At 39.6% G+C, this 26,985-nt stretch overlaps 1 protein-coding gene across 3 annotated transcripts; it reads right to left on the minus strand.

Annotated features, from left to right (window-relative positions):
* Nucleotides 1–18,309: 18,309 nt before the first annotated feature.
* On the minus strand, nt 18,310–25,433 carry LOC122298575 (bifunctional D-cysteine desulfhydrase/1-aminocyclopropane-1-carboxylate deaminase, mitochondrial-like). Of its 3 annotated transcripts, none has more exons than XM_043108391.1 (10): nt 25,146–25,433; nt 24,987–25,052; nt 24,664–24,880; nt 24,332–24,442; nt 21,902–21,993; nt 21,040–21,132; nt 20,171–20,228; nt 19,979–20,092; nt 19,200–19,399; nt 18,310–18,632 (listed from the first exon to the last, which is right to left on the minus strand). In XM_043108391.1, the coding sequence occupies exons 3-10, from the start codon at nt 24,838–24,840 to the stop codon at nt 18,428–18,430; spliced, it is 1,050 nt and encodes a 349-aa protein (XP_042964325.1). In that variant the 5' UTR covers nt 24,841–24,880; nt 24,987–25,052; nt 25,146–25,433; the 3' UTR covers nt 18,310–18,427. The 3 variants fall into 3 exon arrangements, with proteins under 3 accessions (XP_042964325.1, XP_042964323.1, XP_042964324.1); XM_043108389.1 differs by having other exon boundaries at nt 24,664–24,858; nt 25,146–25,432; XM_043108390.1 differs by having other exon boundaries at nt 19,200–19,297; nt 24,664–24,858; nt 25,146–25,431.
* Between the last annotated feature and the right edge of the window lie 1,552 nt (nt 25,434–26,985).

Consider the following 26,985-nt stretch of genomic DNA (forward strand, 5'->3'; position numbering starts at 1 on the left):
TGATCTTCCTTGTCTGGAGTTGTCCAAGTGCCCCCTCTATTAAGGCCTTTTTGGGATAGTTAGTAAGAAATATCATTTGTATGTCACTTCATCGTCTCCCTTCGCATGTTTGACTTGTCTTCTACCTTCAACTTTTGCCTTATCTTGTCTCTTCTTTCTTCCCTCTTACTTCTTGACGATTGCTTTATAATGAATTGGACCTGGCGCATCTTGGGCACAGTACATTTACCCCAACAATCCCCCAGCCCCCATTCCAAAAGGATTGGCCGCTATTACCTTTCCAAGGTAGTGCTCACAAGTCACTTCATTGCAAGTTAGGTGGTGGCCAACAAATAAACTTTTGTAGGGTGATATATGAAAGTAACTTTACAACTTATTTTGAATACGAAAATTTTTACTCATTATTTTTACACCACATATCACATATAATTTTTTAATTTTTTCTTATACTAAATATACGGTATATAGATGATGAGTAGAAGAACTCAATTAATTTAAAAAGAATAAAATAAAAAAAATTAAAAGTAAAAATAAATATGATGTTTAGTGTATGTAGAATCGAAATGATGAGTAACAAATCTCTTTTGTATACTGCCAAGAAGCAACCCCATGCCAAACCCATTGGGTAAGTTTTTTGGTTTTCATTTAGCTTATGTTCTTGTTTTGTAATTATTTATGTTTGATTATCTTGTTTTTGTTTTTAATGATTAATGTTACATATTTTGAATAACTGTCAAAATTTGATACGATCTAATATGATTCCTAAGATAGTTGAAAATTTATTTTTTTTGATATCTCGTATTTGAACTTTGCTTTAAAGATTCCTCCCTATACAACCCTTCAAACCAAATGGGCTTTGCTTTTTCATTAGGCTTATGGTTACACTCTCTCACTTTAGTACATCTAATTGGTTGACTAGAGACAAGTATTTTTTTTTTCTTTTTTTAAATGAGGCCATCATTTGTTGGAAATTTTTAATGTTATTTTAGAATAAAAGGTTTTTTATTTTTTTGGGAGGGGGGGGAGAAGACCCTGATAAAACCCCATTGATACAAAATAATAAGATAAAATAAAAAAAGAAATACTCTAACCACAAATTTTTTTTATAAAAATAAACTCATACGCTGATGTAGATTGTTGTATTATGTTAAATTGTAAAATTATTTTATTATAAAATATATCTAACATATCATATGGAGTCATATGAGTTTGTGAGTTTATTTTTTTGAAATCTCTCTATGTTATAACACTTCTCAAATAAAAATGTGAAGCTTATAAGGGGATTTTACCCTAAGCCTAAGGCCCAGGGTGCAAGCCTAGATACAGGGAGCCCGGGTCGGTTAGACGACCCATTAGCCCATAGGGGGCCCTCGGTCATCAAGGCAGGGAAGCAAGGGGCACGTCACCAGGGCCTCCGCCTACGGCACCTAGCCTCAAAGAAGCCTGTGCAAGCAAGTGGGCGGCAAGCATGGGGAGCCATTGATCTCTTGACAACAAGAGGAGGAAACTAACAGGGTGCGCCAGTAACTGGGCAAAGGGGACAGGAAGTCACGCCGTATTTATTGTGCCACAACAGGAGGCCATGCTGCATTTATAGGACTTGACGAAGGAGATAGCTAAGGTGACATCCCCCCCTCTCGCAGTGTTTTCTTTGTGTTCGCAGGCCCAAGATTGAAAACTCAAGTTGCTGAGAGCTCGGCTCAAAGATGTGCGAAAAAACCACAAGGCAAACAAGCTGACAAGAACGACATCCAGACAAGAGATTACCCCTTTTCCCTGAGCGAGCGGTGTTCAAGACCGTCGAGGCACCTATCGTGGGAATTGAGTAATGGAGGTTGAACCCGGAGCACCAGAGTGGGTGCTAGACATTATCAAATATTTGGATGCCAATGAGGTGCTTGACGATAGGTGAGGAAGCCAAAAAGGTTAGGGACATAGCAGCACATAACACCATAATCGACGGCATCCTATATCGGAGGGGGTATTCCACACCTCTCCTTAGGTGCATCTCGTTTAAAAAAGCCCAATACGTGTTAGCAGAGATACACGAGGGAACTTGCGTCGACCACTCCAGATGAAAGATGCTGGCGGCAAAGTAATGTGGACTGGGTATTATTGGCCGTGCGCCCTCAAGGATGTCGAGGAATACGTGTGGAAGTGCAAAAATTGCCAAGAATACTCCAAAGTGCCCCATCACTCGTCGAAAGAGCTTATATCCATCACCTTGCCTTGGCCCTTCGCCCAGTGAGGGGTCGACTTGGTGGGCCCCCTCCCCCAGGACAAAGGGGGTAAAGTTCATGGTGGTTGCGGTAGACTATTTCACCAAGTGGGTAGAGGCCGAGTTGTTGGCGACAATCATGGCAAACAACATCACCCGCTTTTTGTGGAATATTGTCGTTTGTAGGTTCAACTTCCCCCACAACATCATCTCAGATAACGGGAGACAATTTGACTCCGACCACTACTAAGACTGGTGTCAGGACTTGAGAATCAGGTTCCACTACTTGTCCCTTGGACACCCCAGTCTAATGGGTAGGTGGAGGCGACCAATAAGACTCTAATAGGGATACTTAAGAAGAAGTTCAATGACAAGAAGGGTGCATGGGCGGAGGAGCTTCCCGCAGTTCTATGTGCGTATCGGGTCATGGTGAGGATGCCGATGTGAGAAACTCTATTCACCCTCACTTACGGTCACAAGGTAATGCCGCTGGTCAAAGTTGGGATCCACCTACAAGGTATAGCATTTCAAGCAAGACTCTAATAACGACGGCTAGAAGAACAGCTCGACCTGCTGGAGGAAGTCAAGCTTGAAGTAGAGGTAAGGACAGCCGTCAGCAAAAAAAGGGTGGAGTGATGTTTCAATTGAAGGGTATGCCTGAGATTGTTCAAGGTTGGGGACCTTGTGCTGAAGCAAACAGGGACTACTACTTGAGAAGAAGGGAAGCTGAGCCCACAGTGGGAAGGCCCGTACGTGGTTGTTGCCAACAATCGCCCAAGCGCCTACTGGTTTGGAGACTCTAAAGGGAACAAGCTACCACACGCATGGAATGCCAAACATCTACGAATGTTTTATTGTTAAAAGCTTTGTAATTTGTAGTTTACATTTCTATGTTGACAACACAAACTCATACAATGGAAGTGTGGTTTTTTAGAAATAAAGTAAGTAAACTCCCTCAATCTCCACCAATGGAAATCTCCATCAGCAAAATCCCAGCGATAACTTACCTCTCCGTAGGGCATCAAAGGGACGGGTGTAATGCCTCAGGCTACTTTGTCCCTCCCGCAGCGGAGTGCAGTTCAGCCCTCAGTCGCTCGACAATTTATCTTCCTCAATGAGCGTCAACAGGTGGGAGTGAGTCCAATTCCAAACTGTCTAAATACACTACCTCTCCAAGAGGGTCAATAGGCGAGACCAGCCTATGAGGCAGCCTTACCTCCCCCACGGAGGAGAGCGGGTCCAACCTCATGGCCGCTTGAACAACTTACCCCGATCTTTGCCACAATGAAAATTGGGTTCAGCACCAGTTGGACCCTCACTTACCTTCCCTATGATGTCAACGGAAGGGAGCAGGTCCAATCCCAAACTGCCTGAATAGACTACCTCCCCACGAGAGTCAACAAGTGACTCTCACGGGACCAGCCCCTACGGTGTCCTAGTCTCTCCCACGAAGGTCAACAGGCTGAGGGGGTTGTGCCCCCCTCAAACTGATGTCGAATTCAAGGGGGTTCCCTCTTCTGTGCTTGAGGAGCATTTCTCTAGGGGCAAGGATCTCCTCGATTGGGTGTCCATCCCGGACTCCCCCATTTCCTACTCTCCGGAGGTCGAGACCACGTCGACTGAGCTTGCTTTGTGCGGCAATGTGAAGATCGAGAAAGAGATTGCACAGGCCATGTCATGGGTCGAGGAGGTCGTGGTTGATGCAACCAACACCAAAGCTACGATGGTTGTAGGGGTGTACAAAAACTGTAAAAATCGACCAGGATTGACATGAACCGGCCACCGGAGTACAAAACCAGCTGAAACTGACACAGAACGGGTTAGCCGATGGTAGAAATAGTCTGAAACTAATGTCGGTTGGTTTAGTTAAGTTCAAACCAACAAACCGACCGATTATTTATATATGTTTTTATAATATACGTGTATAAAACAACGTTGTTTCACTTATTTTAAATCCAGAGTTTTGAAAAAAAATGAAATGACACCATTTGGTGTAATATACCAACCGGTGTCGTTTTGGGTTAGGGCTTCAACCCTAACCCTCAAGCCCCCCATCGCCCATCATTTTCACTGCGTCGTTTATTCTTTGTTTCAGCTTTCCCTTTCCTCCCTCTCAAGTCTCTCATCTCCCTCGAGTCTCAGCTCTTTATCTCTCTCTCTCTCTCTCTCTCTCTCTCTCTCTCTGATGCAATCTACCCATCTCCATCGCAGCTCTCTCCTTTACCTCTAAGATCTCTCATCTTCTTCTCAGGCTTAGCTTTCTCATCTCCCTTTTAGATCTCTCTTTTCCCTCTTAGCTCTGTCTCTCATCTCCCTCTCAACTCTGATGGGAAGAACAACATGCACTTTGCAGTCACGCATAGAAGGCTACCTCGCTCTCAAGTCTCCGATTCATTTTTTTTTTTTTTGTGAGATTTGCTTGAGATCTCAGATTAGTGAGATTTTTTTGTCAATGAGTGAAGCCAACAGGGACATTGATAAACCAAGGGTAACCGGTTGGTTTTACTCCCTTCATCGGCCGGTTTCGGTCGAGATAACCCCTTGAAAAACATATATGTGCGGTTCAATTTTGGACCAAAATTGTACCAATATGGTCAATTTTTACCCCTAGATGGCGGCGATGGGGGCCAATGAAGTTTTAGCTGCTGTTCCAGGTGTAACCCCTCCACCCTCAATTTATGCACTCTCGAATTTGACCTCGGTGGAGGTCGGCGTCGGGGCTGGGATTGGTGAGGGTAGAGAGGTCCCAGTCACTTTAACCTTCATCAGCACTCCCCTAGCCTCCTCTATTGTTGCCATCCTGGCCTTGGTGCCAACGAAAACCGAGGTCAAGGAAATTCTCGTGGGGCCAGAAGCATGTTATAAGGTCGCAACGAGAGAGGGTGTTGCAACCATGATCCCTCTCGTGGGGCCAGAAGCTTGGTTCTCACCCTCCAGCTCCTCATGACCGTCCATGATGAAGGCCGCCAGCCGCTTCATGCCCTGCCATGGGAAATTCAAGTTAGATCGACGGGGAAACATGCTAAGAAAGTTTAAAAAAAGAGAAAAGCGAGCAATAAAAGATAGCAAATAGCTGACCACCGAGAAGAGTGCTCGCAGCCTCTGAGTCATTGTATGGACGAGACCAGAATGGACCCCCTTGGTCGCCAGCTGAGGGGCAATATCACACTCCCCCATGGGAGAGATCATGGTCACAACTCCCTCACCCATCACGGTCTTAGGATTCGCTTTTGTCTACACCAAGGTCGGGGAGGCAGTAGTAAAGGAGGCTAGGGGAGCACTGGCGCACGCCAAAGTGACTTGGACCTATCTACCCTCACCAACCCCGACCCTGGCACTGGCCTCTGCTAAGGCCAAAGCTGGGATTGTGAAAATGGAGGTCGAAGGAACCCTGACACCCGACACGACAGCCGAAGCCTCACTGGCCCCCACCGCCTCCATTGCAGCTTCGATGTCGGTTGCATTGACCATGACCTTCTTGACCCACGACATAGCCTGCACAATCTCTTTCTTGATCTTTGTGTTGATGCAGGAAGCAAGCTCATTTGATAGGGTCTTGACCTCTAGAGAGTAAGGAATGGGGGAATATGGGATGAATACCCGGTCGAGAAGATCCTCACCCCCAGAAAATGCTCATCGGGGGTAGAAGAGGGCACCCTCTTGAATTTGACGTCGTGGGAGCTGGTCTTGCTTATTGACCTCTGTGGGGGAGGTTAGGACGCCGTGTGGGTTGGTCCCACTTGTTGACCCTCACAGGGAGGCAATTTGTTTGGACAATTTGGAATTGGACTCACTCCCTCCTGATGACGCTCATGAGGAAGGTAATTTTTTGGGCAGCTGAGAATTGGTTTGCACTTCACCGCGGGAGGGATGAAGCAGCCTTAGGTATTACACCAATCCCTTTGGTACCCATGGAAAAGGTAAATGTTGGATGGTTGAGATATCGTCCGCACTTTGCTGTGACTGGGATGGGATAAGTTGTTTAGGCCACCGTGAGGGCTAGTCCTGCCTGTTAACCCTTACAGGAAGGTAGTCTGCTTACGTAGTTTGGGACTGGACCCGCTCCTATCCGTTGAAGTCACAGAGAAGGTAAGTGAGAGTTAGGCTAGCGCTGAACCCACTTTTTGTCATGGCGGAGGTCAGGGTAAGTTGTTCAGGCAGCCATGAGGCTGGACTAGCTCTACTTCGTGGGGGAGGTCGGGCTACTATATGGGCTAGTCCTGCTTGTTAACCCTCGAGGAAAGGTAGTCTATTAGGGTAGTTTGGAACTGAACCCACTCTTGCTTGTTGATGCTCATGAGAAAGGTAAATTGTCAGGTGGCTGAAGGCTAGCCCGCACTCCGCAACAGGAGGGACAAAGCAGCCTAGGGCATTACACCCGTCCATTTGGTGCCCCGCAAGCTGGTAAGTAATCGCTGGGGTTTTGTCGATGGAGATTTCTGTTTGTGGAGATTGTGAGTTTACATACTTTATTCCTGAAAAACCACACTTCTATTACATGAGTTTGCATTGTCAACATAGAAATGTAAACTACAAATTATAAAGCTTTTAACAATAAAACATTCATAGATGTTCGACATTCCACAGGTGTGGCAGCTCATTCCCATTGGAGTCTCAGAGCCAGTAGGTGCCCGAGCGGTTGTTGGCCACAACCACGTAAGGGTCTTCCCACTGTGGGCCTAGCCTTCCCTTGTTTAGGGTGGTATTCCCCGTTCGCTTTAACACGAGGTCCCCGACCTTAAACGATTTCGGGCATACCCTTATGTTGAAACATCACTCTGCCATTCTTTTGTTGACGGCAGTCCTTACCTTTGCTTCAAGCTTGACTTCTTCCAGTAGGTCATGTTGTTCTTAGAGTCGCTCATCATTGGAGTCTTGCTTGAAGTGCTATACCTTTAGGTGGGGATCCCAACTTTGATCGGCAGCATTACCTCGTGGCTGTAAATGAGGGTGAACAAGGTTTCTTGTGTCGGCGTCTTCACCATGACCCGATACGTTCATAGAACTGCGAGAAGCTCCTCTGCCTAAGTACCTTTCCTGCCGTTGAGCTTCTTCTTGAGTATCCTCATTAGAGTCTTGTTAGTCACCTCCACCTACCAGTTGGATTGGGGGTGTCTAGGGGACGAGTAGTAGAACCTGATTCCCAAGTCACGTCACCTATCTTGGTAGTGGTCGGAGTCAAATTGTCTCCTGTTATCTGAGATGATGTTGTGGAGGACGCCGAACTTGTAGACAACATATTTCCATAGAAAGCGGGTGATGTTGTTCACTGTGAATGTCACCAATGCCTCAGCATCTACCTACTTGGTGAAATAATCTACCGCGACCACCACAAAGTTTACCCCCCTTTGCCAAGGAAGGAGGGGAAACACTAGGTCGACCCCCCACTGGGTGAATGCGAGGTGATGGATATCAGCTCTTCCAACGGGCGATGGGGCACTCTAGGGTATTCTTGTCACTTTTTGCACTTCTACACGTATTCTTCAGCATCCTTGAGGGCATGCGGCTAGTAGTATCCCACTGTTGAAGTGTAAAAATTGCATGATTAAGTTGTTTAAGTGAATAAATTATTAACAAAAAAGGGTAGTTAAGCACTTAATTATGCAGTTGATTAATTAATTGATAAATTTTGATAATTTGCACTTGAAAAGATTTATTATGCATTTGTGCCACATCAGAATTAATATCTTAATTTTACTCCTCCCATTGTGAACACTTAATCCTAATTGATGTAGGGCATTTTTGGAAAAGGACTATCAATTGGATTGGCTAACAAAAGAATGGGAGGACCACACACTTAGAGCTGCTCTTGGATGGAATGCTCTGGGACGTGCAGGGCGTGGACGCTGAACGTAGGTGCACAACGCTGGTCCCGCAAGGTGCAAAGCATGGGCTACGGAAAAAGAATTACGCTACAGTTTTTTCTTCAGGCCGAATTCGTTGTTGGGTTGTGGGGCATTTTTGCCAGACTAGAGGAGTTTTAATTGGGGGTCGGTTAATGTTTTTTTTTTTTTGGGAGGGGGGGCAGGAATTTTTTTTTTTTGGGTTGGCGCTGTTTTGGACTTTTCTTTCTTTTTTTTTTCTTTTTTCTTTTTTCTCTTTGCATTTGGAAGTGGGACGATATGCAAGAGGGGGGGATCCTCTCGCAGCGTAGTTTATCTTTTTTTCCCTTTCCGTAACTTGGGCATTCGGTTTTTATTTTAATTTCAGCTTCTGCAATTTTGTTTAGACAATGATTTCAGATGTTAGGGTTCATTCCTTTGGGACATTTTGCTAATTTAGAGATGATAGGCTAGACTTTTAGTTTGGGATTCAAGGAGTAACCCATGACTAATTTGGGTTGGATTTTCTTCAATGTTATGTGATTTTTATGATTAACTTGTTGGATTATATTTCAGTTTGCATCTAGAAAGAATTGAAGTTCTTTGTTATTGATTTAGCTCAGTTGTAGACGTAAAGACACAATTGATACTTGAACAAGTAACAAGATTTTGATGGTTTTCTTTCATTGTTTTATAGTTGTTATAAAATCTGTTGAGACATTTTATTAGACCAAAAATTGTGGTTCATTGCTATATTATCCAACCATAACTTCTAGGAATGGGAGAATGATTAAGAGAGGATGAAAAGAAAAGTAAATCTATCACCAAATCAATGGGTGAAAATTGCATTCCAAGTGTTTGTTTTATTGTTTCTTACAAGTTTAATTCATTTGCTACACACTTTCTTTAAGCCTCTTAGTTTTGGTAATTTTAGAAGCTTAGATTCACTTTTATTTTCAGTTTTACTTGTGCTTTAACTTCCCAAATGACCATTACCTTCACTCTTAAACCAATCCACGCCCCTTCGGTAAATAGTCATCACTTTGAGTTGGTACATTTAGTGACCAATACTTGAAGTTTATTTCACACCCTTTTTTTTGTTTGTTCATAGTTCCACCCTTTTAGTTTAAACTTCATTTTTCTTTTCAGAATATTTTGTCGCCATAATTAGGACTGAGATATTAGTGTTTGCTTAATTCCCTTTGTCCTTGTGAAATTGATATTGAGATTTACCCTCGTATTACTTTAACAACTTCTACGCTTGGAAGTCGAGATTATAAGCTGACCAAGTTTTTGCCATATTACTTTGCCCGCCAGCACCTTTCCTTTAGAATGGTTGCCATATATGCTTTCGCGTATCTCTGCTAACATGTATTGGGCCTTTTCGAACGAGATGCACCTAAGGAGGGGTGTGGAATACCCCCTTCGATATAGAACACCGTCGACTATGGTGTTTCGTGTTGCTCTGTTCCTGATCTTTTTGGCTTCCCACCTATTGTCGGGCACCTCATTGGCATCCACATATTTGATAATGTTCCAGTGCTCCTAGTTCAACCTCTATTACCTCAATTCCCACTGCAGGTACCTCGACAGTCTTGAACATCGCTCGCTCTAGGAGAGGGGTACTCTATTGTCCAGATGTCGTTCTTGCCAGCCTGTTCGCTTTGTGGTTTTTGGTCCTTGGAATTTGTTGAACCTAGAAGTACTTGAAGTAGTTGTGCTCAGCCTTTATTATGTTAGATACTTTTTCAGCTTCTCGCTCTTTGCTGCCAACTCTCCCCGTACTTGGCTGACCACTACCTGGGAGTCAGCTCGTAGTTCTACTTCCTCGATGCCTAGGGACCTAGTGATTGTCAGGCTTTAGAATAATGCCTCGTATTTTGCCTCGTTGTTTATAGTTTTGAATGCCAGTTTGATAGCATAGTTTTGTTCTTTGCCCTCATTTGTAAGTATATGCACTCTCACTCCCCCTCCAACCCGACAAGACGAGCCATCCACAAAGACTTGCCAAGGTTTCACGGAATGTGCATGTTCAGCCTCCTCAGGAAAGCTTGTGAACTCTACCACAAAATTCACCAACACTTGTCTCTTGATAGAAGTCTGTGGTGTGTACTCGATGTCGAATTCACTTAACTCCACAGAACTAAGGTGTCTAGCCTTTGCAGGATCTCTTTAGAGGGGTCTCGGTGAGGACTTTGACTGGGTGAGATTGAAAATATGAGCGGAGTTTTCGAGTGGTTACCACCAAGGTGAAGGTGAACTACTCTATGCGTGGGTATCTGGCCTCCGCTCCACGATAGGCCCAGCTGGTGTAGTTTATGGGTCTCTAGACCCTGCCGTTGTCTCATACCAAGGCCAAGGAGGCCGCTTGCTGGAAGACATATAGGTACAAGATTAGGACATATCCGCATTTGGGTTGGCTAAGTGAAAAAGGGCTAGTGAGGTACTTTTTTAGGGCGTCGAACGCTCGGTCGCACTCTTCATCCCAGTTTAGCACTTTTAAGGGGTGACACTTATCAGTGGACCTTGACACAAAACGATTAAGGGCCGCTACCAGACCCATTAGCTTCTAAACTTTTTTTATGTTCTGAGGGGTGAGCATGTCAAGTATGGCTTCCACCTTCTCTAGGTTGGCCTTAATTCTTTGCTCCAACACCATGAAGCCCAGGAATTTCCTAGAGCTCAAGCCAAAAGCACATTTTGTCGGGTTCAGCTTCATCTGGTACTGCCTCAACACTACGAAGGTTTCTCAGAAGTCACCCAGGTGCTGCTTGAGAGTTCCACTTTTGACTAGCAAGTCACCCACGTAGACCTCCATATTCCTCCTGATATAATCTTTAAACATGCGATTGACCAATAGTTGGTAGGTGGCCTCTGCGTTCTTCAACTCCAATGGCATGGCTGAGTAGCAGTATAGCACCCTGTCGGTGATGAACGACGTATTCTCCTCGCCGTCCAAGTTCATGCAGATTTGATTGTACCTAGAGTAGACGTCCATAAAACTCAGCATGTGATGACTAGGCATTGAGTCAACGATCAGGTTGATGCAAGGAAACGGGAAGCTATCCTTCAGGCAGACCTTATTTAGGTTGGTGAAGTCTATCCTCCATTTGTCGCTTGGCATCTTTACCAGCACCATGTTGGATAGTCAGTCTGGGTAGCGAGCTTTTCATATGAATCCCATCGTAAGTAATCGGTTGACCTCCACAACAATGGTGGCTTTCTTCTCTACATTGAAGCTCTTGTGCTTTTATCTTACCCCTTTGGGCTTAAGGTCCACACTCAGGCAGTGTTGCATGATTTCTGGGTCGATTCTTCGCATTTCCTCTTGACTCTAGGCGAAGACGTCCCTGTGATCCATGTGGAGCCGATGCATGGCATCCCTCATTTCGAGAGTCATCCCGGTGCAGATCCTAGCAGTGGCTTCTGGGTGGCTTGGGTCCAGCAAGACTAGTTCTAGCGGCTCGTTTGGCTCCACCTTCCTAAGTGCATATTCATCTCGAATCTCGCCATCTGCTAGGGGGCACTCGGGTGGGGTTAGAGGACGTCCTGCGCACTTTTCCTTTCTTCCTCGGTGGTGGCTCCCCCTCCAATACTACCAGAGCCTACACACTCGTTTGGTCCCACATTATCCCTCAACGTATTGGTGGTTCCATCGGGCATCTCTTGCTCTTTCCCTTCTTGTTGTTCTGTTGCCACGATTCTTGCTTCCATGCTTACTGTTGCTACTTCCTCCTACCCTCGAGTCGTTTGAGAATGGGTTGTCGCAGGCGTACGAAGGACATGTGAAGTTTATAAAGATCCCACAGAAGGTGCCACTATTAACGTTATGTTTCACATACCTTTGGTCTTGCTCTCAGCAACTTGGGTCTTCGGTCTTGGATCTGCAAACACAAAGAAAACATGGCGAGATAGGGGCCGTGGTGGTGGCCAGGGAGCCTCCGATGCCATAGTTAATATTGTCATAGTATTTAGTACAAGAGAATAGCAAGTTCAGAGAGAATTCTTCGTACCTGAAAAATGTCTTATATACCTAGTCTATGGAAGTCAATTGCCTATACTTTGTGTCAAGGGGGAATGTCACCTAAGCTGTCTCTTTAGTTATGTCCCATAAATACAATGTGGGTTCCTATCCCCTCTGCCCAGTTGCAGGTGCACCTTATTAGTTTTCTCTATTCTTGTTGTCAGGAGATCAAGGGTTCCTCGTGTTTACTGTCCGCCTACCTGCACATGCTTCTTTGAGGCTAGGCATCGTAGGGGGAGGCCCGGGTTACGTGCCCCTTGCTTCCTTGGCTTTGTGGCCGGGGACCTGCTTTGGGCCAGCGGGTCGTCTGGCCAGCCTTGGCTCCCTGTATCTAGGCTTGCACCCTGGGCCTCAGGCTTGGGGCAAAATTTCCTTACAAGCTTTATATTACAAAAAGATTTTATAAAAGTAAACTCACATGATTTCATGTGATATGTTAGATCTATTTTATAATAAAAATAGTTTACAATCTAACATACTATATTAATCCAAATCAACTTGTGAGTTGATTTTTATAAAATCTCTTTGTGGTTAGCGTATTTCTCTTTTTATTTATCTAATTATTTTGTATCAATGAGGATTTTGTTAGGGTCTTTGCCCAAAAAAAAAAAAAAACCTTTTATTGTATAATAACATTAAAAATTTCCAACAAATGATGGCCTCGTTTAAAAAATAAAAATAAAAAGAAACTTACTCTCTAGTCAACCAATTAGTATATGAAAGTGAAAGAGTGGAACCAAATGCCTAATGAAAAAGCAAAGCCCATTGGGTTTGAAGTCTTGAAAGCAAAGTTCAAATACGAGATATCAAAAAAATATATTGTTGCCTATCTTAGAAGTCATACTATATAATCATATCAAATTTTGACACTTATCCAAAATATGTAACATTAATTAGGGCTGAGAGTATTCGGACCGAATTTTTTTTTTTTTTGGTCAGGTCTGAAAATCGGATACCCAATAGGCTTCAGGAGGTTAACAGCCCATATTGTTACTATGTGGTTAAAATATTTTTGTAACCACCCGGATCCATGTTTGGACCCGGTTTGGCCATGCGGTTACCCGGTATCCGTACTATTTAAAAGAAAAATTACATTTGGTTAAATTGAAACATCTTCTCATCCCACGATTCCCACCTGAGGTTATTTCCTCGCACTCTCCCTCGCTCTCTCTTGTCGAAACTAGGGCTGAGCAGAAATCCAAAAATCAGACTCCAGCTCCGGCTCCAACGAGTCGGAGTCTTTTTCCCCCTGGAAGTCGGAGTCGAAGGTGGAGGTGTCCTGACTCCGACTCCGCTCCGATCCGGCTCCGACACACTGATTTCGACTCCAATCAATCATTCGACTCTGACTTCCAATCCGACTCCGACTTCTACTCCGACTCCGACTGCTATTCCGACTCTGACTCCGATATTGTGCATATTTTATAAAAATATGTGTTATCAATATATTAACATCTAATAAATAATAATGTATAAACATTATAATGAATAATATAAGTTAATATAGTTACTATAAGTTAATTTACATTACTAATTTACTATAAGTTAATATAAGTTAATATAGTTATTAGTTACACTATAAGTTACTAATTACAATACCTTATATAGTTAATTTATACTACTAATTTACTATAAGTTACTATAAGTTAATATAGTTACTATATAAGTTACCATACCTTATATAGTTAATTTACATTACTAATTTACTATAAGTTATTATATAATAATATAGTTACTATATAAGTTACTATACCTTATATAATTAATTTACATTACTAATTTACTATAAGTTACTATATAAGTTATTATAACTTATTTTATATTTTACATTACTAGTTTACCATAAGTCAATGTATAATATATAGTTATATTATATATAATATATAGTTATATATATACTATATATATTAAGGGCTTATATATAGTTATACTTATATACTATAATATATATAGTTATATATTAACTTACTAATTAACTATACTTATATAATATATATATAGTTATACTTATATAATATAATATATATAGTTATATATTAACTTACTAATTAACTATACTTATATAATATATATATAGTTATACTTATATACTATAATATATATAGTTATACTTATATACTATAATATATAGTTATATATTAACTTACTAATTAACTATACTTATATAATATATAGTTATATTATATAATAGTATAGTTAATATATATAGTATTAAAACAAAATTAATATTTGATTTAGAGTTAAAAAAAAAAAAAGGCTAAAAATACCAAAACAGAGCCCAAACGGCGTCGTTGGACTCTATTTTGGTTGCCAAAACTAAGTTAATTTTAGTAAAACGGCGCCGTTTACTTCAGTCTGTACTGAAGTATTAAGACCGGTTTTATTTCCCCCCCCCCCCCCCATACTGAAGTGAAGTCTGGCATATTTGAACTTTTGATTAGGGTTTATACTCCAAAACTTTATACTACAAACTCAGCCCCCACGAAAGTTGAAACGGCACAGCGACAGCCCCAGCCTTCGACTCCCTCAGCCACCACGAAACGGCGCAGCCCCAGCCTCCAACGGCTTCTCCAGTATCTCCTCTCTCTCTCTCTCTCTCTCTCTCTCTCTCTCTCTCTAGTGTTTGATTCATGGATATGGGTTTGAAATCCGGTATCTCCGACACTCCGACGGCGCCACGATATTATTTTTGATTTCTCTTTTAAATGCTATGAGTTTGGTTGTTGATTGTTGATTTGTTTGTTGGTTGTTGATTTTTTATTTCTCTCTCTCTCTCTCTTTTATCTGCTATCGTGAGGCCGGCTAATATTATGCACTAGATTTGTTTTTTTTTTCTCTCTCTTTTTTGTTGAATTTGCAAACTAGCAGTTTAAGGATGCAGTTCAATATATAATTATATATAATATTTCTCGTGTTTAAAAGACCGGTAAGTGTTGAGGGTGTAGTACGTATGACTCTGTAGTTTCCTGTTGGAGTAATATTCCAGGTGTAGTTGCCGAGCTTTGGATTCCTTTCGGCTAAAAAAATGAAGATAAGGGATTAATTAATAATTAGTTTGTTAGATGACAGTAATAATTACATGAATATATAGAATAATATTAAGAGATTAAAGCTCAATTTCTTAAGCTTTTTAACCAAATTACATCAGCATTGCTAATATTCATTAGAAGAAACTTAAATCTCAAATTGTAAATCATTACCTTTCATTAAATCTCAAATTGTAAATCTCAAATTAGCTATTTTAAAGCCATAGGACATTTTTTCTCATTACTACCATATATGTATATCATATAAGTTACTTGAGTAATATTTACGTTAGTTCATGAATTTATTTTGTTTATGTTTATCTTATTTGTTGTGTTCAACAGTTCTAGTTATTAAATCATAGATATGGAAGGCACAAACACTCCTACATCCACAGGTGGTAATTTTGGTTATGTATTTTTAATTTTAGGTTGTAATTTTGGACCTTTGGTTATGTATTTTTAATTTTAGGTTTTAATTTTGGTTATATATTTTTAATTTTAGGTTGTAATTTTGGACCTTTGGTTATGTATTTTTAATTTTAGGTTTTAATTTTGGTTATGTATTTTTAATTTTAGGTTGTAATTTTGCTTATGTAATTTTAATGTGTGTATTTAGTTTTAATTTAGTTTTTAATTTTGGTTGCACATTTGAATTTAGTTTTATTTTCTAATGTGATAATTTTGGTTACATAAATTAGAAATCTCAAATTATATTTTAAAAAAAAAATTGATATAGAAGCTCAAATCCGATTAGAGTTGCAAATTGTAAAATTGAAATGTTAATTGGATTTAGGAAAAAAGTCTAAAAAAAAGTCCAATAAAAAAGCCCAACAAAAAGCCCAACTCCGACACCACTCCGACTCCGCTCCGACAAGTTAGAGTCAGAGTCAGAGCGGAGTGGGGTGCAAGCAGAGTCGGAGTCGGAGGTCGGATTCGGCCTCCGACAAAGTCGGAGTCGGAGTCGGAGGAGACCAAATCCGACTCGGGTTGGATCGGTGCTCAGCCCTAGCCGAAACCTTAAGGCAAAATTTGAGCCGTCACTGCCGGTTAACACCACAGAGAACGTCGCCGCATGTTACCATCACAGGTATGGGACTCCTCTTTTACATCTAATTCTTTTGTTTTGTTTTCGTTTCTTCTATTTTGTCGGCGCCCACCCTAAGCTATTTTCTCCCCTTCTTCAGTCTTGATCGTCTCTCCCCCTCTTTAGAGTCATCAGCACATACCCATCATGGCACGGTGTCCAAGTTTGTCAATGAACTCTGAAAATCTCCATTAATATATGCAAAACTTCTTGTATTGGCTAATCTAGACATTGATTAGCAATTCATTCATCACTCCATATCTAGATGCAATTTGCCCAAATCTAGGCATTATGGAGTTTTTGAAATTTCTTATTATAGATTTGGTGTAGTTTATGGAAACTTAGTTGGATGTGTGCTTTGTGCGAAATGTTTCTATCTTGGTTTTGAAGTTCTTGTAGATCTCTTTCATATAGGACTCGCTGAGATAGCTAATGACTTGAATCGAAGTCTGAGTTTTTGTGTTTAAATCCAAATGCAGTCTGCTCAGATCTGGATTTTTGTGTTTGTGTTTGTGAATAAACTATATATATGTGTGTGTGTGTGTGAATGATTCTCTGGTAAGAATTGATTTAGCAGAAAATTTTTTTTAAAAAAATTCAATCTGACATATTAACAATGTTTGTATGATAGCATGTTGATGGGTGATGTTTTTACTATATATGGAAGGAACCCAAAAGGAGGCAATGAAGCGACTTGCCAAGGCTGATGTTAAATACTGATTTGTCATTGACATTGGAAACACCTTGGCTGCTACCAAGCGGTGAGGACGAGCTATTTTGGGTCTTATAATTTCCTAGTAATGTTGAAAAGATTTGGCTCTATTTGCTTGCACTTTGCTTGTATATGTCTCTACTAGCTAAATTTATCTTTGTTCTAAAGTTGATGTTTTTCATTATGATGTAAACAACAATGTAAAGTGTGTAGTGTATTGTGTATGTTGATGTCTATTATTATTTATTTTGTTTTATTAAAATTTGAATAGGCAATAAAAAAGTTTAAAAATTACCTAGAAAAATATTCATTATATAAAAAATGCCCTTATCGTCAGTGGCTTTTCTTAATTTGACTTGAGTTTTCTAGTTTAGGAGTTATCACTGAATTTCATGGAAGTAGAGGCATTTTGGTTTTAATATCATTCTCGATTCGTAATTACTAGCCGTAGATACGATCGATGGCAGTGCATGGAAATGTAATATAGGTGATGGCGATGCGGATCTTTATTCTTCAAAGAACTTCTATAACTATGGATATCTGATGATGTTAGGTGTAGCTGATGAAAAATTACGTAGATCAAGGGTCAGTGGAGGATGGTACAGTTGAGATGGACAGGGAGGTCGGCTAGCCCTTCAAAATCTGCCTATGTTACGTTGATATAATTATTTTCTTATTTTAGGAACCAGATATACTGAGTTACTAACATTCAGAGGACATCCATATGTGCAACATGATAGCTAAGTGAAGGTTTGTTTCAAGTGGTAAAAAAAAAAAAAAAAAAAATGTCCTTTGTAAGTTTGAGCAAAGTTTTGAATATTGTTTCAGCGACGTTTTGGTTAAGTATTGGAATGAAATATTTTGATATGAGTACTATTTCGGGATTGTTTATATATTTTAAAAGTTAAAACACATACAAAAATTTTTATATGTGAAAATTTGAGTGAAAATTACAAAACAATCAAGATTTTTATATTAATTACAAACCACACCCAACAGTATTGACCGAAATGCACTGAAAATTGGCTGATATTGACTAAAACGCATTGAAAGGGTCGGTATTTGATCTAGTACAAAACACATACCTTTCCGAGCCGGTTACTATTCCAGCATGATAAATTTCGAACCCCATGCAGTATTCAAAACATTGAGTTTGGGCCCTTCTCTCTTAGATATATTAGCTTCAATGGAAGACTTTATATTGGGGAGCTTAAAAGGTTAAAAAAACGAGTGAATAAAAACGATATTAATTTGCACAATTAAGGAGTATTAATCTGCATGTGGAGTATAAGGCCGAAGAAGCTTTAAAATCCTGCAAGTGGGCGAGATTTAAGAATGCTGCCGTTTAAATTAAAGTCAAACTTCTGATTCCAAATTTTGTAAGTTGGAAAAAGATTTAACACTTTTGAGACTATCAGAACCCTTTGGAGCAACGAACTCGCAACTCAGTATGTGCATACATATTATATATATATATATGGGAGTATTTTAGGTGCATCAACACAAAAGTGCTACACAATCACTTGCATGTTTGTTTTACTTTAGAACATTTTTCCAATACCATCTGTGCGAGGAATTTCTTCATCGAGATCCATTCGACGCCAATTCCCCAAAGATGCGGCCATCTGCTCAACTTTGTCATACAAACCCAGGAGTCCACCCGTATGTATGAAGAGGATCTTTCTCCCTTCCCACTTCTTTGGATTCTCAGCCATGTCTTTCATCATCCCAGAAGCAGCTTTCCCACTAAAATGAATGCAAAATCAAAAAAAGGGAAAATATGGTCTAAACCAACTATGCTTACTCACCACGGAAATATCAATGATAACAACAATAATCTTGTTTCATTCAAAATTGAAACAGTCCAGATATATTTGTCAAATTGTGGCAGTAAATTTGCTTTTGTTGTCAAAATTTCCTATCTTATCTTTTGGGTCACACATATAACCTTACACCAAAAGGTTCACTGCAAATACACCTTAACAAAATTATATATAATATCTGTGAAGATAATACGTAAAATATGCTCTTCCACCAATCAAGAGATGAACCTTTTCTTTTTTTCTTTTTTCTTTTTTTAATTTTTATTTTTTGAGTGGCACCGGGTATTCGGGAACAGTGTCCCAACTAATCCTGGGGGTACACAGGCCCTCGGCAAAAAGTTTCCCGTGTGCACCCAATGGGATTTGAACCTTAAACCTAGGGGGGAGCATACCTTCAAGCTCAAGGCCTTTACCACTTGAGCCAACTCCTAAGGGTTATGAACCTTATCTTTATCTAGATATGATCAATTGCAAAACATATTACTCATACCTATATACTGGATCAAGGACAACACCAGTGGCTGCAGCAACTTCCCTAACGAATTTAAGCTCCTCAGAGGTGTTAATTGCATAGCCCAGACCTTTGGCCTGAAGGAAGATAAGAATCCGATTACTTCTTTTAATAATCAATTGAATGGCATCCTCAGCCTGATTAAGGAAGTAGATAAAATTTCTCTCAATCATGTGTGCCTGCACGTGTGGGTCCAATAAAAAACCATGGAAGACATGTTGTGATTTCCGAATCCAATTTGTGCGTGTAACTTGTCAATCGGAAAAAAGAAAAAGAATACACCATTTCAGTGTTCATTTCCATATTAACTAGAAAGAAGAGATTTCTACGAAGCTTAATATAAACTGCAGAGGTAAGAATGCAAGAACATACCTGAAAGTGTGTGGGCATATGTGTGTCCCACATACCCTCACTAAACCTTGCAACCAACCACCCTCATTACATTAAACAAAAAAAAAGCTTTAATTTCATTTTATTTATTTAAAGCTAGAAACACCAGGCAAACAAAAATGATTGCAGCCTTGTAACACCTGTCTCCCCCCTTCCACCTAAACATGCATGCTATGTCAAACCAGATAAAATTCATTTGCAGCCTACCCTTTGGATATATTGGATATAGAAGATTTTCCATGATGCGTACACTTTTTTTTTAAAGGTCCATCATGCATGCACTTTATGCATTCAACAAAGTGAACATGTGTAGTCACATATTAGTTTATGTCTAGAATGGAGCATGCAAATGATGGCTAGGCACTCACATTTTGAATGTTAACAATATCACGTGAGTCAACATCTGCATCAAGTCCATCGAGTAGGCCTTGAACAAACTCGTAAAAGTAATCAGGGTCGTCACAAACAGAGAATGCATGAACCTACAATTGAAAAATAGATATGAGATTAATTGACATGCCATGAACAGCAGATAAGAAACTACATTATTAAGGACAAACCTTTGCGTCCAATGTACTCAGTGATGATCCGAGAGAAAGACCAGCAATAGTACCCCCACTGAAAATCAACAATATATTAGTATAATCATCAACTTCATTTTTTCTGCATCATAATATTGTATCATACCTATCATCTTCCCACAATAAACTGCAAGTAAGGTGATTTTATTTTGCACTAAAAAAAGGCGTTTCAGACAAAGGAAAGAACTTGTACAAACCCAAGTTATACATAGAGCCTTCCATATTCTCAATGTACAATGAGACCCAAACTAAACTTTTTTATTTCTCAATAATCTTCCTCAAGTCAAATATCTAGCTTTCAAAAGCTTAAACAAATTATTTGGGTTCATATGGAATCTGGGACGTTGGCCTCAACCTACTATGGGGAGCATTCACAAGTGAGCTCATTTGGTGGTAGTGACATCTCTCCAGATTTGGGGATGGTTACTAGTATAAGTTTCACATGAATTTCTTACTTGACTCCAATTTTTTAACTAAACCACTGGATTCAAAAGGGATCATCAAAAGAGACTTTAGGCACGTCTAGAGAAAACTACACCCAGATCCCAATTTTAGCCCATGCAACACAGGCGATTTTCAAAAAAATCCTGCAACCTCACTCCTCTTTGTATTGAATCCATACAACCCTTCCAAGCATAATATTATCCAGTCCTTTTCCCATTCAGAAATTTTCAATTAGCCTTCTTAATCATAAATCCCAAATCAAAAGCCTTTAGCCCACTTATTATAATCATAGGCAGCTCCTAATCTTGGAATTGAATCCTGTGCTATGTCAGTATTGCCCTAGGTAAAATAGAAGCTAAAAGAAAAAACTCACTGGTAGCAGCAAATACTAATAGATGAAGTACCTGCCACATGCTACAACTATATCATCAAATTTTATATGGCCAGTCCCAGTCTGAAGCTGCTGCTCAATCTCCCTAATTGCTTCAATATATCCCCTGAACAGAATAATATCACATGTAAAAGTTAGTGGCAGACAGCCACTATAATAGCATTTAACTGAGAAATCTAGGGAAGTTCGGAAAGAATGATGAACTCATTGAGAAAGAAGGTGATTAAAACTTCGAATTTGGACGATTTTTTTTTTTTTTTTGATAAGTAATAAACTTTATTGATCGAATGCAATTAGGCAAAGCCCATATACACAGGGAGTATACAACAGAGACACCTAATTACACTGAAAATTGTGCAAGCACATACCAAACAAGAAAGGAACAAAGCCACAGAGAGATGGATAAGAAAACTTGGCAACTAGCCCCAAATAATTTTTCAAATTTTCAGAGTGATTAATTAAAAGAAATACAAAGGTATGTAAACCAAGTTCAGAAAAGTGTTCAGTAGTAGAACACACAAGGGTCAATCGAAGGTAACTAAACCGACCTTCATTTTGAGGCCTCAAAACTCTATCACGGAAAACAAAAAAGGGGAAAGAGCAAAAAAAAGGGAAAATAAAGACAAAAAGAAAAGCAGAAGACAAACTAGATCACAAAATCCACAGAAAATCAACCCCCCAGTCACTGTTCAAAATGTGACTGAAAAGTCATCTGAACCAAGGGAATTTTGACAGCTAACAGGTCACAAAATCTAAATAACAAGGAGCTGCAAGGAAATCAACTATAGTTTTCAATTTATAACATTATTGCTCCCAAAAAGCAGAATGAAAATGGCAAAATAAAATAGCATAGACATCAGCAACTTAAATCTCACCAAGTCCCTAGGGAGTTTGATCCACCTACAGGAATAACATATGGTCTTCTCCCTTCGTTTAGCAATTTCTCTTTCAAGATATTAGTAAGAGTCTGAGATCAAATCCATAACAAAGAACATTACAAACAAAATATTTTCAATGGAATACTATCAGGGAATGGATGCTGGTAAACAACATTAACATAGCCTGTCACATGTAGCTCAGATGAGTCCATCATCAATCAATGAAAAATAAATTATCTCAGCTATGGATCGAGGTAATTCACTCCATTAGTTCAGACACAGAGCCACACCAATGGTGAATAGTAGAATGGATGGGTATAGAATAACAAGAGAAAACAACATAGATATGAAATTGCTAATACGTTTATCTAGCCACTAGAGCTTTATACAACATATAAACAGCCAGGATTATTCAATGCAGAAGGCCTAGACAAGTAAAGGAAAAATAACAAAAGTAGAACTGGAAAAAGGAAAATCAGTGGAAGTACGCTATTTAACTTCTCTATAGGGCAAGAGCGATGTTATGGATGTGATTAAATCAGTGACACTTAGCATGAAGAATCTGGACTCAGATAAATGACGTACAATACAAAAAATGTACCAAAATCAAAGATAAAGAAATTTGCTCTTATTTGAGTATAAGGATAGGATCCCTATTTTTTTCCTGCATCATCAGTTAGCGGGACACATATCCATACCAAAATCAAGGAAATTAATTTACTTTTAGTCATACATTACACTAAAAGATGGGATATACCAGATGCATATCCATATATCCCCAAACTGACTTCATAATATGAAGTCAACCAGCATTTTTTGTGTTGTCCAAATATCCAATATGTCCGTATGTGGTAATTTCACCAATAGTCACACAATTTTTTTCTCTTCTTGTTGTTGTTTCAAACAAAACACACTCCATGTAGACTATATATATTGCTTAAGTTGTTTTTTTTTTTTTTTATTAGGTAAACAAAACTTTATTACTCAAAGAATAGGCCTAGGCCAGTATATAAAAGAAACAGCCCTATTTAAGCGGGTGCAAGAGAGACAAGGAAATCGTGAAGGACCATCCCATTGAAATCAACAGCTATGGCCCAGTTACATAGCGTACTAAAAAATAAAGCCAACAACTCCTCTAGCGATGTCTCCTTGTCTTCAAATGTCCGCGCATTCCGCTCCTGCCATAAACACTATATGATGCATGGTAGGATCATCTTCCAAACCATTGAGATCTGAGACAAACCTCCTATGTTTGGCCAGCAGGCCAAGACTGCCACCACGGTCCCTGGCATGGCCCAACCCAACTCTACTCTAATAAGCACCTCATCCCACAAAGCCTGTGCGATCTCACAGTGTAGCAAAAGATGATCTAGTGACTCACCCCCTCCCCTACACATACAACACCAATCTGCTAAGATTATCCTCCTTTTCCTCAAATTATCAGTAGTGAGGATCTTACCCAAAGATGTTGTCCACACAAAGAAAGCCGCCTTGAGGGGCTCCTTGTGTCTCCATATCCTTTTTCCAAGGGAACCGACTGTTGGGATCTTGAGAAAGAGCACTATAGAAGGAATGAACCAAAAACACACCTTTCCAAGTAGGGACCAACCACAACCCATCTTCTTGTAGATTACATGGCTTCACGGAGTACGGTGATTGTAAAAATCCACAAAACTATTCATCTCCCAATCTTACGCAATCCTGCTAAAACATATATTCCAATGAAATTGCCCACCCGATATTCCCATAACCTCCACCACTGAAGCCTCTTTGACGCTGGCAATTTGAAAAAGAGAGGGAAATAACTCTTGTAAAGTCATATCACCGCATCAAATATCTTGCCAGAATTTAATCCTGGCTCCATCCCCCAACTAAAAGCGGGTGTGTCAAAGAAAGACCATCCAACCTCTTTTGATATTTTTCCACAACCCCACTCCATTGGCTCCTCTAGCTTCTTTAGTACACCACCACCCCTCCCCTGCCCCCCCCCCCCCCCCCAAAAAAAATATATATATATATATATATATATCGCCATATTTGCACCTGATCACCCCTCACCACAAGGCTTTTGGTTCCCGAATGTATCTCCACAACCATTTACTGAGAAGTGTTCGATTGAAAGTCCTCACACTTCTAATACCCAGACCACCATTGGATATAGGACAACAAACTGTTTCCCACTTGAGCAAATGGTATTTGATCTCTTCCTCCAAACCATCCCACAAAAGTTGCGTTGGAGTTTCACTTAAGTTGTTTTTGAAATAAGTCAAACAAATATATCACTTAAACGAGCACATTTCAGGTTCAGAATTCAACAGGGGAGACGAAAACGATCCTACGATGCATGCAGTAATAATAATGTGATCAAATCAAGCATGCATTTAAGAATTCAAAGCTTAGAAAAAGGACCAAAAGAGAGAGACAAACCACGCTTCCAATTTTTGCATATTCTTCTTTCGAAATAAGATCGACGTGAGCTCCAACTAAACGCTCGACCAGGAGATTGCCAGTCAGTCCAGGATCTTGGTCCACAAGGACCTGATAAACAGAAAATTAACAGAAAGGATGTCACGCATCTTATTCGAGAAGAAAATCAAATCTCCCTCCCTCCTTCCCTCCCTCTCACACACACAAATATATATATATATATAGCAGATTCTGCGTATATAATCATAAACCACACACACACATATATATGCATACATGCATGGTATATATTTCTAGAAGGGGTTTGGAAATTTTAAGGAAAAAAAAATTACCTTAGATGTTCTTAGTATAATATAGCAGTCAAGATTCAGATACTTGGCAGCCACAGCAGTTGCGCGGCAGTGGTTGCTTTGGATGCCTCCGATTGTTATAACACAGTCAGCACCCTGCGCTACGGCATCGGCCATCAAGAACTCCAATTTTCTGACTTTGTTCCCGCTCAGTTGCATGCCGGAAAGGTCATCACGCTATAGAATTGCAAATTTTCTTCTGTCAGTGAAAACCAGGAGAGTGAAGAAAAATCGAAGCAACATCTTGAACTTCAAAACAATTCATCAAGATCTCGATGAACCTAGGGGTATATAAAGAAGATTACCTTCAACCAGACCTCGGTGTTGTTTGGCAAATTGGGGAGCTTCCATTTGTGGATTGGAGTCGGAAGCTGAGAAGAACAAGAACAAACAAACAAACTGCCATTAGTTCAAGCTAAAAGAAGAAAGAAAAACACCGTTCTCGGTTAATCAGCTTGGCTCACATGACCAAGAGAGAAGACGTGAGAGGGGATGGGATTGAGATGGGAGGCCCAGTGAGGAGGGACGTATGGTTTCCTGGTGAGGAAGTCGAAGCCCAATGGCTGCGTCGGTGGTGCGTCACCGACGACGGTTTTGGAGCTGGCGTCCATTATCGGAGAGTGAGAGAGGCTGCTGGGGCGTATGGGACAGAAGGATTTGTTGACGGGAGGAATGGTGAAGAGCGGATGAGTGAGTGGGCGGACCGTCCATCGGTGGCACAACATTTGATTCCACCTAGTCCACTATTATTATCGTAGAAAAATGATATTTATAACCTTAAAATGCATAAATTTCAAATAATTCTTTTGAAAATCTAAATAAATTTAAGATTTATATATAAAAATCAAAATTTTAATGACAAATTTTATTTTTTTCTTAAATGGAATAAAATTTGCATACTTTAGAACTCTATCTAATAGATGTAAGTTTGGTATAATTTTTTCAAAAAAGAGAAATTTATTATTAAAAAATTAATTTTTCGTGAGTCTCACTCGAGCAAGGTTGGGGTGGACATCCTTTTGATTAAATTTTTGTTGATAAATGGGTGGATGGTTTTAAATTCAAGTTTTCCATTTGAAAAACTGGGTCTTCGATTAATTAATGCTTACTCTTGTTACTGTTTATTTATATGCTTATATAGTAACGTTTGGTTCTATAACTCAATAAAAATCAATTTAATTCAGTTTAATTTTAAATTGAATCTAACATCTAAATTTTTAATTCTCAAATTACTAAATTTATCTCAACTCAATCATCCTTACACGTGGAATCCACAACCTTTTTTTAACTTAACACATATTTATATGTGAGACTCATAATCTTTTTTAATTTCACATCAATAGTACTAAACTCATCTTAACATCTAAACTCATTTTAGATGAGTCTCACATAAGTCACTCTACCTACTCAACTCACAACTAACTATAAAGAATTTCACTCAACTTAACATCTAAACACAACATCAAGTCCCTATCAATAAGTTCCAAGAAAGCATGTATTCCCACACAGGTTAAATGCTTTTATTTTCGATGCGGTTAAATGATATTACACTTTTAAATGTTGTGAAGAACAAGATTCATCTTACTAATCTCATGCGCCCAAAGTACAATGTCAAACATCTTCAAAAGTTAACAGGTCTCCAAAATATGCAAATCGACCTTTTGAAAAAAAAAAAACAATAATAATTATAAAAAGGCACAAAAGAGCCCACTAAGGAAGAGGTGCAAGGTGTGCTATGGATGGGTGCTCCTTTGGTCAATCTTCGGAAGGGTTGGAGGAGACGTATCCTGTCAATGTATAAATTCACATAATGGAGAAAGATTCATTCCCAGCCTATAAAGGTGACTCGGGCCGCAAGGATGTGGTTTGTTTATCGATACAATATTTGTACATACATTCATAACAGTAAATAGTAAAAGAATATAAAAAATATAAATAGAGATGAGATATATGGATTTATGTGATTTGGCACATGACATACTTCCATGGATCATTTAGAGGGCAAATCCACTATGATGAGAGTATTTTACAGTCTCTCATATCTCAATATACAATAAAGATTGGAGAACTGTTTAGTCTAAAGAAAAAAAATGGTGTCTCGTCTTGCAAGATTGAAGATAAAAAAAAAATGGCATCTCGCATAGCGAAGTTGAAGATGATCTCCTTCCCTTGGAGTCGTCCAAAACCCCCTTTATTATGGCCTTTTTGGGATAGTTGTTAAGAAATGTTAGTTTTATGTCATTTCATTATCTCCTTTCACGTGTCTAACTTGTATTCTCCCTTCAATTTTTGCCTTATCTTGTC

Source organism: Carya illinoinensis, chromosome 16 (assembly GCF_018687715.1).
Source record: "Carya illinoinensis cultivar Pawnee chromosome 16, C.illinoinensisPawnee_v1, whole genome shotgun sequence".
In the NCBI taxonomy this organism is placed as follows: Eukaryota; Viridiplantae; Streptophyta; class Magnoliopsida; order Fagales; family Juglandaceae; genus Carya; species Carya illinoinensis.